Raw genomic sequence first — 12,003 nt, 5'->3', positions numbered from 1 at the left:
GTGCGGGGGCCAACCCGCTAGCGCATGGGCTGTTCCTCCACGTGATTGGTCTCGCACGTCTTCTTCTTATTACCTTCTCGGCCCGCCCCACTTCCCTGGCCAGCCGCTTTCTTATCCGTCCTCTCCAACTCAGTCTTTCAGGGAGTCGTTAGTGCCCGAAGAGTATCTTTGGCGTTGATAAAAACTGTCGGCTAGGTCTATGAACTCCCTCAGTGAAGTTGGGGTCTTCCGCGCTATCTCCGTAATGAAGGGGTTACAAGAATAAATCCCCCCCAATAGTGCCGCCAGGATGATTTTTTCATCTTAATCATCCGTTGTCATACGCTCCCTGTTGAACCTAGAGATGTATGACTTCAAGCTTTCATCGTCTCTTTGTTTCACGTTCAGGAGGTAAGCTGCAGGTCGCCTCCTTTTTCGGCTGGCCATGAACTGCGTTAAAAAAAGTCAGGCTAGCTCGGCGAAGCTGTCGACAGTCCTGAGCGGCAGGGACCTAAACCATGCTTGTGCTGTTCCCTTCAGAGTGAGAAGGAATGCCATGCACGCCACTTCTCCCGAGAATCCATGTAAGGTCATGTGGGTCTTGAACGTCTCCAAATGCTCTAAAGGGTCCTTTGATCCATCATATGTGTCAATCTGCGGAACTTTATATCTTAGAAGGAGAGGGACTGCCATGACTTCAACACTATAGGGCAGCTCCACGCTAGTGAGCAGCTAATCTACCAAGGACGTCGTGCCAACCCATTTGGCCATTTCAGCATACTTGTCCCCGAGCTCCCGGAGCTCGAGGCACACTCTCCGTCACTCTTCTTCGGCCGCTGCTGCCTCAGGGGCTCGATGAGATTTGGAGTGGTGGTTTTGCTTGTCTCCCTCCAATTCTCCACAGGCCCTCTGCAAGGAGATATTTTCCTAGTAGAGAGCTACCACCTCCTCCATGAGCTTCTGTATCATTTCGGCTTGTTCATTGGTTCTTCCGTCTATTGCTCTAGGTTGTTCTTCTTCACGTCGCGAGGCTTGAGAGTGCATTGTTGCCGGCATACAAATGACACATTACTATAGGGAAAGAGATCCCACAGACGGCGCCACTATTGATGTCGTGTTTCGCGGCCTGGACAACTCCATGCTGTTGGGCTAGAGCCTGGTACCTGCTAAGATGGAGATGGGCGGCTCAGGGGTACCTTCGACGCCCAAGTTAGTCCAAGGTAGGAGATGAAGAGAGAAAGTAAGAGCTTAGGGAGAATGAGAGTATGAGTATTCAAAAGTGTGTGTAACCCCCTTCTCAGAGAGAGAGGGGTATTTATACCTGTTGGGGTGAGAAAGACGATAGTGACTGGTGTGTGGCTTCGTACAGAGATCGGGTGTCCCTGCCAGCTTCTTGCTTCCTTGCAGACCTACCAGGTCTCACCATGGTTGTCGTTCACAACCGGCTGAGGGTGGGGGGGGGGGGAGCATATACCAACCGCTGAGGATGGTGTGTCCGCTCCCATTCTATTAAATGTGACATGGTCTTGGTCAGGCACGTTCGCCCTCCTACATCGTCCAGACAGTTGTGTCAGGAACGAGAATGTCCTTAATGGTTGGCCAGTTATGGTGTCAGGCTATTTGCTCACCTTCTATCCTTTTGTCAGTGTACTCTTTCTCGTGTCTCTCCTCCTAGGCCTCCCTAGCCGACTCGGCCCAGTCCAAGCCTTATACTTGGGCCCGGGCACGGCCCCTGGGGATTTCCCCTCACACTCTCAAACGAGAAAATATTGCCCGATTTCTAGTACAATTTATCCAAACGAATTGGATTTTTTTTTTCCCTTTCACCGAATTTGCAATTTCTCAGGGTTTCGTGGAGAATTTCCAGGCTTTATCATGTAACATGGAGGGGGATGGGGATGCAAAGATGGTCATGACTTGCACATCATCAACATCGTCTGGTAGCTCAGGAGGATCAGGGTATCGATTGTTCGGTCGCCAAGCCTCAGTCCACCAGTGCATGGGTGGAGGTAAAGGTAAGAATGATCTCACTTATTTCTTTCGTTTCTGAAGTTCAATTTGCTTCCTTTACAGTTGGATTTTTATTTCACGGACTACTCCTAATGAAGAACGTAATTGGGCGTTATGTTCGGTCTCCTTTTGTTTATGTAATCTTCTGTATACCTGTAATGTCTTTCTTCAACATTTTTTTTTTCATGGTAAGGCATTTCTTTTATTCTGGTTTAATAGCTTCCTTACATGTTCTCGGGCATCGCTGAGGTAGGACCGGTACTAGTAGATTAACCCCTAGCTTCCCTTACATGGGGAACTTATAAATTTGAATGGGTTTTTTAGCTGAAAAAAAGAGCGGAGTTGGGTATTATGTTATCTAGACTCGGTAATATGTTCCACTTAATTTGTCTACGCAATCATATGTCTTGTCTAGTTTGTCATTCAAGATAATGCAGGTTAATGACACCTCGGTAATATCATGAACCACTTTCATTTATAAACAATTGCACTTTGCTATAAACGTTTGTGATCAATATAGATTCACTTGTGGCAAACTAGTCATATCATTTCACCAGGTACATCCTCTTGCATATTTACATGTGTGCTCTGGTTGTTCTTGTTTTATACTACACTTGATTCTCTTCTTCTCTCACTTTTCTTCTAGCTGCTGATGTCCTATTGTGGAAGCGGCAGAATGTTTCTTTTGGCATCATTTTTGTTGCTACAGTTGCATGGCTTCTATTTGAGCGGTCTGTATTATCGTTCTTATCAATCTGTTCAGATGTCTTGCTGATTTTAATTGTGCTTCTGTTTCTTCATGCCAACTATGCTGTTTTCAGAGATAGGTAATCGGTAATCTACCCATGTTCTGCCTAGTGATTACAGCTTTCTGCTGTTGTAGCACTGAAATTATTTTCATCACAAATCTATTTTTGAGCAGGCAATTGGAAACATTACCGGAGCTAGTACTGTCGGAGGAAATGGTTAATAATGCTGCAGCACCATTTCGTGTAAAATCAATAATATGCTGCTCATGGCTCATGACATTACTCTTGGCAAGGATTTTAGACTTTTTTTCATGGTCAGTCTATATTATTAGTATAGTAACTTAAGCTGAGGTGTTGCAGCTTTAGTGTTACTAATAGATTAATGGATAATAGTATGATTATATGATGCCAAGAAAATTTGCCTAGAGCCTCAGTTGAAGAATGAAAAACATGTTCTCTTTGGCAAAGTCTCTCCCTCTCAACTCTGCTTTATATACTCTTAGATGACAATCTGGTACACCAGGTTAGGTATCAATATTTATTCTATTTGATTTTCAGGACAGGCAGTGCAAACCACTGTCTGTGGTCCATCTGCCCTTATGGAGGTCTCTGCTACTCGATTAAGCTCTTACACGCTGTTGTGCTTTGACAAGTGGTTATCTGTCTGTGACTCTTGTCTGTTATTGGTGGCTATTTTTCTTTCTTCACGCTCGCTTATATTGGTATGGATGTTGACATTTAGCCTTGTCAATTTAGTGTGTAGTGTTGTATCAGATTGTGAACTCTTTGTTCATGCATGAATGTTCTACTTCTTGTATTCTTTTTCCAACCTTTTCATTTCAACTTCGCTATACACTCTGTGCATTTCTATGCAAGTACATTCGTATGTTGTCACATACTCTGTTCATGTGACCCGTCAATCATTGCTGCATCTGTTAAGAAATACTGTGTCAAAGCCTTTCTAGACTAGATAGGAGGCAAAGAACAACTGTGAAATTATTTATATTTTTTCCTTTTAGCTCCACAAGCATCCTTGCCTTAACTCAGTCGTTGCGTTGGAAAACCAATTTTTCCTTTGCCTTTTCCTTTTGTTGTTTTAAGAAGAGGCAGCTCTGGCTTCGAGGCCTGCCTTTTGTCATAGTGCAACGGTCTATTGGCTGAAGATATTAAAGCACATTTTCAACCTTTATTGCAATAAACAATAAATCTGGCCTCTGAAGAACCTTGAGGAATGTGTTGCATACTCCTGCTCGTGTGTGCTAGTGTGAATTGAATGTGATAAGCTGTCCATGTCTTGACCGTCCTGCTTGTATGATTTCCTGCCTTCTGATGCTTTACTTATTTGACGGTGACAGGAACCATAATATCTATTACAGTTCCTGCCTTGTACAGCAAATATGAAGAGCATGTGGATAGGTGTTGTGGAATGATCCACCGACAATTTTCAAAGCACTATAAAATAGTGGACGAAAGTGTTATTAGCAGACTCCCTCGGAATTTTTCAAAGAACAAGAATGTATAATTCTAATAGCCTTGTTTCAGTGAGATGACAATGCAGAGAGGATTGTTTCGGAGTTTCATATGATGTTTTGAAGTCATCTATAATTTTGTTGTTTTCTAGATGTTGGACCAGACTGAAATCCCTGGTTCTCAGTAATGTTCGGATTCTGCCCTGTTATCTTTCGCTATAGTATAGTAGGGGAAAATGTGAGGGGTTGATATAGGCACCTGGATCTGCAAGTTTTGAGTAGCCAACTGTTTTTCTGGTATTCGCTCTTGAAGAAGCTTAGTCGCAAGTACCGAAGCTGTGCACTCTGTAACCATACAAAACAAATATTTTGGCAAAGATGAAGATTCAGAGATGCACGACGGCGATCTTGTTATAGGAGATAATAATTGCTGGCTGAAGTTCTGCTAGTAATGTTTACTGCTTAAGTTGAGGCAGAACTCAGAAGCCAAAAATGTATCGCATGTTTATTCTATTTTTCTTTTCTCTCTCATTTTTCAAAGTTGTAATAAATTTGGTGTAATATGTTTTTCTTGATCTGTGATCTGGGCGTGAATGCAGCAAGATGATTCTGAACTTTATTTGAATTCCAGGTTGAACTACGGAGGGGCTTTAGACAGTGGTATTAATTATTAGGCCATTGGTCGAAGATTGTCGACCTTATTCTACCCCCCGCCGCTCTGTCTCTGTCTGTCTCATGCGACTGCAGTGGGCATCACCTGTAAGACACTCTATTATGTAAGCGCCACAATGATGATTATTATTATTGACCCCAGGTAGGTGACAGTTGTGTGAATGGGGAACAATCCACAAAATCCAAATATTGAAGAAATTGCCCAGAATAGATGCATTGCTCTAGACTGACTGTTAATTGTGTCGTGGAAATTCAGGATTATCAACCCTTGATAGTTGAATTGAATAGGCAAGATCAGCTCATTCTGAAGCCAGAAAGATACAACCAGTTTTCAACTTTCAAGTTCAGTCAAATGGAAACTTTTTAGCTTCTTGGGATTGTACGTTAATGATCAGGGAAAACATGTTTGACTGGAACTGAAGCTATCTGATTTTTTCAATGATTGTACGTAGTTGATGCTCATTTCTTCAAGATGATAAGGTCATTGTCTGCTTGGTTTCTACATAAGATCATATGTGATGAACTGAATTCTCTATGTCCAATATAATGAATGTTTTAGAATTGAACCTGCAGTTGTCCCGTGGAACAGGGTAATACTAGTCCATATATATAAGACCATAAAAAGCATGTTTACGTACATGCACATAACAGGGGTATGATGGAGATACAGGTTCAAGATTTCAGAACTATATAGATACAGAACTAGATAGCAAGCAACGGATGAGCTCTTTCTACCCAAAGAAAGCTCACCTTCTCTAGATCAATAACCCTTAGTTTTTGTAATATAAGATATCGAAGTTTTATCTACAATAGTTCCACAGACGCCATCATCAACTCCAAACGAGAACAGTTATATAAATGTCTCAGCTTCCCCATAGCTAGCTTGTAGAACAGACTAATGTTTCAGCAATTCACTTGCCTTGTTTAACCACACATTGCAAATATCTGGCGAGAACAGAACAAAGTGTACCTGCAAACAATGCATTGTGTCGATGCCAGTAAGTATCCAAGAAGATTCTATACATTAGTAATGGCACATTTACCAGGACACCAACTTTGCCACATAAACCAAAATAAGTAAATAAATTCGAATCATGGAGGCAAAAAATAAATATGCAATACCTCTTTAAAGTCATTTGCAAAATGTTTAACCGTAGAAATAGCTATTGTCGCAGCTTCATCATAAGGATATCTGAAAGAAAAGGATTGGAGCGGTAACATGAATTTTTCTTACACTTCTTATGGACTTCTAACAGAGGAAAAATTAGAATGTACAACCATACCTCAGCATTTATAAATTCAATAGCGCAAGTCATTGACATATATTTATGTTGTCAAAATAATGAACAACATGGGGTGTTTCCCTAATGTAGTTAATTATAAAAGAATTAAAAGTGCATTAAAATATTGAACTCACTTTGAAATGTCCAAATTTTACATGAGTCGGCCCATATCATGCAACTAACTGAATCCTCCATTCTCTTCATTAAGTCCAATAGATGTTGTGACTCAATACAAGCAACCAAGAATATAAGTTTATCATGTGTGTGCAATCCAGTGAATGAAACACCATGTTAGTTTAGTTGTCCGACTTACCCATACACACCACAAGATATGGCCGGAAATGCTATATATTGTATGTTGTTGTCTTTGGCAACACTCAAGCTGTTTCTGTAATAGATTTAGCAAAAAGAAATCATATTTAGCAGCAAAAAACAAAACTAGTAACTAGAACAGCAGCAAAAAACATCATACTACCTATATGCATTGCTCAGGGATGCTTGAGGGTTACTATCAACATTGTAGATGGGTCCGACAGTGTGAATTACATGAGATGCAGGCAATCTAAAACCTCTGCATTGTTTCAAGAGGTTAGTATATTGATGGCAACTGTTACGTACAAGATTGAAGTTCAAATTTGAGTTCTGAAAAGGCCTCAATAGTCAATATACCCTTATCCTACCTTATCGTATTTTTTGACAAGTAAGATAAGTTTTAGTAAAAAGAAAGGGATATCATCCCAGTATACAGGAAGTATACTTTAACTCACTCAACCAATAAAGGGGAAAAGAGCTACAAAGTACTGAAAATTAGAAATAGAAAAGATAGCACCATAATGTGCTTTTTGTCCGCCGATACAAAGGGGTTGTTTGGGAAACACATGCCATCTCATCTCATCTCAAAATTTCATTCCCATACATCACTAAAGCACAAACACTTTTCAATTTCAAATTTTCAACTTTTTCATCTAATCATTACAACTTTCTCAAACTTCCAAACACAACACAAAAAACAATTCAACCTTTTCAAATCCAAAAATAAAAATAACATTAAAAAAAATATTTCTAACAATATTTTAACTTTATAATATTTTTACTTTTTCTCTCTCCTCTAAAACATCTTAACTTAAACCATTTCACTACTATTCACAAACCATTTCACTACTATATACAGATCTCTCATCTCATCTCATCTCATCTCATTTCCCAAGCATCTCCAAAGTGTATAAAACATACAACTTTAACTCTGATACTGATCTTTTGCTATTCTCAAAGCTACAACAGTTCCTTTCACTCCATATGCACCATAGCACGCACAATGAGACCATCTTGCACAAAGAAACATAGAGATGGTGGCTAAACAGTCCATTCCAACAAGTTAACAACTCCACCACCTTTGAAGGCATCACCCACTTAATCCTGAACAGATCAAAGAACATGCTCCATAAAATGTAAGCAACCTGACAATGTAAAAGTAGGCGATCCCCGATCTCCTCATTTCTTCTACACATGCAACACAGATCGACCACTAGCATGGCCCTCCCCTCAATGTTATCCAGGGTAAGGATTCCTTAGAGCGGCTGTCCACATGAAGAAAGCCACCCTTGTCAAAATCCTATTCTTCCAAATAAGCTTCTGCGGGGAAAGTTCCATGGCTTGATTACAGCGCAATGACCGGACGTTTGAAGACAAGGAGAGATCGCTGGAGGAGCTTAAAGATTTATTTTTTAGAACACTATGTACTTGGGCCATTGCTGTTGACTTCAATGTCATGGACCTACATGATTTTCTTGTCTATAATGCGCCTACTTAGCCTAGGGACTGCCTTTGTTTTCTCTTTTAGAATTCTGTAAATGGCTTTGCCTATCCTTTGATTGATAAAATTTGTTTACTTATAAAAAAAATAAAAAAAACACCTCTCCTAAATGAGGTCCAAAGCAACTTAACAAAACTATTTTGTTCCACCCTACATGCATACAATTTGTCGTAGAATGATGAAAAAAGGTCAACCTCCCAATCAGTAGCATCCCTAGTGAACATGACACCCCATTGATCTAAATCATGCCATGGATGATAGAGATCCGCCACATATGCCCCTTCATGCTAGTGATTCTATAAAGGATTGGAAAAGAACTTCTCAAGGATTGAGCATCACACCAAACATCATGTCAAACACGTATCTTTGAGCCATCCCCACCATAAATCCAGTAAACCAAGAGAACTCACTCCACCTCTTGTAATGTTTTTCCAGAGACCTAACTCATAGGACCCATTGACCTCATGAGAACACCAACCTCCCCCTATACTCCCATATTTTGAGTCTATCAAAACCCTCCATAGGCTCTCCCGTTCATAGGCATGCTACCAAAGCCATCCCATATTGAATTGCAATTATTGCTACGATATATATTTTCTACAGACATCTCCTTTTAATACTCACACGACACATTATGTCATATGCTGCTCTCACAAATTTAAAATATATAAAAAAAATCTGTGAAAATAGTAACATAAATAAAAAACATTATAGTCCTTAACATTGTTTCATGTGCTTACTCATAAAAAAAACATTGTGTAATGTGCCAACATATATACCGAGTCTACTGATAAAAAACGTATATACCGATTCTATTATATAAATACAAAGCCTAATGTATCAGCATCAGTAATACAAAGTCCTGTGGAAAAGGCATTTGTCCCATTAACAATGGCCATTCGATAGTGATAGTTAATTATTTGTGTGACTTGAAATTTCCAGAACGAAACTCGTGTTAGACACATTATGTGGCACCAAAGTTGTATTTCAAGCATTGCATACACATTAGCAAAAGACAGATCTTAGATGAGCTCACAAGGTAATCCTTGCTTCTCCTGTGGGACAACGAACTCCAGGCCTGACTTCTGGAACATTATAGCATGCTTGTAGGAGATCTGGCCCAGCAGCTCTATGTATAGCTGAAAAGAAAAATGAAATAAAAGATAGAAGTTATGGCTACTAATATTACAAGAAACTCCACAGAAGATCCTGCCAATTACCCCCATCTGCACCACCTCCTCCAAGCATTAGCTCATTGGCTGGATTAACCTGCAGAATACGTCCATCAAAACAATAAAAAATGCACTGGAAGTCAAAGTAGTTTATAATTCATTTCAAATAGGGAAGTAAAACAAAAAGTCATGATATGAAAATTTAGAATCCCTAATCATGCAATTGCAAACAACAGCAGCCAGTTGGGTACATTTGGATATTTGTGGAAATTAAATGGTTCTATCATTTTTATAGGTAACACAACCATTAACATCGAATACATTTAAAGAAGGAAAAAAAAGTATGAAAAAGCAGTGGTTTTCCCAATCACTACACCTAGAGGGGGTGAATAGGTGTAAACCAAATTTGTTGGTCTTTACAAAATTATAAACAAACAAACAGTTAATCAGATAACACAAATAATCAACACAATGATTTTGGTCACGAAGTGGAAACTCATTTGAAGAACGTCTTCAAAATCTAAAACCACTCCGGATGTAAGCCACCACCTAAAATCCACTATAGAAAAAGTTTATTACAACCAATTTAGAGACACTCACAAAACCTTTGTAGTTCCTAAACTTGGCTTGCAACATCATTAGTGACCCACTCGATCTCTACACGCATGTAGTGTTGGAACTCCGACCTTTCTATAGCATCTCACGAGAACTTCTCGATCTCTGCATCAACAGCAGCTCCGGAAACCTTCCGGCCAAACAAAACGTCCACTTCAATGGACTTTGAATAATATTTGATCTTGAGTGTGGTGTGGTGGAGATGTGTTTGTCCAAGAAGATTCAACAATGTGGAAAAGCTTCTCTCTATGGCTCTTGAGGCAACTAGGATTTTTGTTCTATTTCTCCACACCAAAGAACATAAATAACCTGTTCTATTTATAGTCCCAGCAAGACACGGCGCTCAAAATTAGGATGTCTTGAACATTGGCTCGAGCGAGGTGTCGAGCGAAGGTCGAGCGCACGTTGTCTTCTGAAACCGCTCGAGCGAGACGTCGAGCGCACATCTAGCGAACCTCTCTGGATGAGTTATGCTCGAGCGCCACGTCGAGCGCACCTTGAGCGAACCACTCTGGATAGGTTCTGCTCGAGCGCCACGTCGAGCGCACCTTGAGCGAACCTCTCTATATGGTTCCGCTCGAGTGACACGTCGAGCGCACATCGAACGAATCACTCTGTATGGGTTTCACTCGAGCGCTGAGTTGAGCGCAAGTCGAGCAAACCTCTCTGGAAGGTCCCGCTCGAGCGCCAGTCGAGCGCCAGTTGAGCCATGTTGAGCACACTTCAATCTTTTTCATATTACACTGCTTCAACACTTGTTACAACTCAATTTTATACAAGTTTTCACAAGAATATGCCAATCAACTAATTTTTCCCTCAACAAAGTAGTTTCTATCCACAACTGGTAACATAGGATCACAGTTCAAAATCAATAAAGAACTAAGATGTTGTATATAAACCTGCAGTCATTAATGGCCTGTCTCGTAGCTCTTAACTCATATCATATATAAGTTAAGAGACAGGCCATTAGTCAATAACATAGCGTGGGTCATTGGGCATTCATAATCTGAACCGTATCAAGAGCTTAGAAGACCGTGAGAGAACCATGGATGAGCTTAAAGTCTTCTTTTTTAAAACTTTGTTTTTATGGGCGGGGGGGCTATTGTTTGTAATGGCCTAAATGTCCATGATCTTCTACTTTCTATTGTAAACTCTAATTAGGTTATCCTCGTGTATATTCCTTGTGCACTTGGGCTTTGCCTACTTCTATGAATAAAACTTCTTGATTACCTATAAAAAACAAAAATCAGCTAACAACAATTTCAATCTAATAAGCATCCCCACCGAGGGTCATATACAGGAGAACAAGAATCCTAATTGCAAAACAACTAAAAGTCCTCAATAAGCTAGTCTTGAGACTCTTGAGGGCTTCGAGAGAGAGAGAGAGACTGACTATGGCATCGGTGGCGCCGTTGACGAACCACTGGGTGATGTCCCCCTTCTGAATAACGAGATCGTTAGACGGAGACAACGGAAAGCGAGTTAGGCCGCCTCCTCCATTAGAAACTGTGGAAACCCTGGAACTGGCACTAGCGGCTGCCATTGCTGGTGGTGAGGAAAGTTGGAGAAGGGTAGGAAGATCAAGATGGTAGTGGAGTCCTCTCTGTGTGGGAGTTGTAGTGACGGTGTTTATAATTGGGTTGGGTCTATTGGACCAAGCGAAAGCTGATGATGTTCTGAGGAATCGCACTACGACTCCGCACGACGTGCACGTGACACCACTCATCGTGATTCCTGACGACTGCCTCTCTCTCTCTCTCTCTCTCTCTCTCTTCTTAACAGCACAAAGGCTGCTTCTCTATCTAGAATAATTATTAAAAGGTGAAAGCAAGCAGCCAACCCAACCCAAGGAAACCATGCCCTTCGACCTCTGGACCTGTGAGATATACAACTGTGACTGAGAGAGTCCTTTGTCCTGGCAGTCTTGCTAGTGGATTCGATTATTATAGGCCAGAGCTACGCGACATTCAAACGCGATGCTCAACATAATAAGCAAACCTCGTTTGGATGCCATCATCTCCACCTTCGTAACGGTGCACCCTCACGAGACCTCCGCACTGCTCCACTCCTCCTCCTGCTTCTTCTTCGTAAAGCCCCTACACCACTCTAATACTCCCTATTTCTTAGCTTCATTTTCACTCCTCTGGCTCTGGGTTGTCGGTTGTTTTCGGCTCAAATTATTTTCTTTTCTTTTTCAACCTCTAGATCTTGAGCGCTTACTTCGTGGTGCTTCCGTTGCGG

General features: G+C 40.8%; 1 protein-coding gene and 1 pseudogene across 2 annotated transcripts; one reads left to right on the top strand and one right to left on the bottom strand.

The window, feature by feature from the left end:
• Window positions 1-1,150: 1,150 nt before the first annotated feature.
• On the top strand, window positions 1,151-4,861 carry LOC121247498 (annotated as a pseudogene).
• Window positions 4,862-5,470: 609 nt separating this feature from the next.
• LOC121246829 (macro domain-containing protein VPA0103) lies at window positions 5,471-11,720 on the bottom strand. Of its 2 annotated transcripts, XR_005937169.1 has the most exons (8): window positions 11,156-11,720; window positions 9,196-9,244; window positions 9,012-9,114; window positions 6,638-6,733; window positions 6,476-6,550; window positions 6,297-6,360; window positions 6,002-6,071; window positions 5,778-5,849 (listed from the first exon to the last, which is right to left on the bottom strand). XR_005937169.1 is itself a non-coding variant. In XM_041145123.1 (7 exons), exons 1-7 carry the CDS (start codon window positions 11,486-11,488, stop codon window positions 5,775-5,777), a joined length of 801 nt encoding a protein of 266 aa, XP_041001057.1. In that variant the 5' UTR covers window positions 11,489-11,716; the 3' UTR covers window positions 5,471-5,774. The 2 variants fall into 2 exon arrangements, 1 of the variants encoding a protein (XP_041001057.1); XM_041145123.1 differs by lacking the exon at window positions 6,297-6,360 and having other exon boundaries at window positions 5,471-5,849; window positions 11,156-11,716.
• Between the last annotated feature and the right edge of the window lie 283 nt (window positions 11,721-12,003).

The sequence above is a fragment of the Juglans microcarpa x Juglans regia genome, chromosome 1S (genome assembly GCF_004785595.1).
Source record: "Juglans microcarpa x Juglans regia isolate MS1-56 chromosome 1S, Jm3101_v1.0, whole genome shotgun sequence".
NCBI classification, from domain to species: Eukaryota; Viridiplantae; Streptophyta; class Magnoliopsida; order Fagales; family Juglandaceae; genus Juglans; species Juglans microcarpa x Juglans regia.
This window is presented reverse-complemented; position numbering and strand designations above follow the sequence as displayed.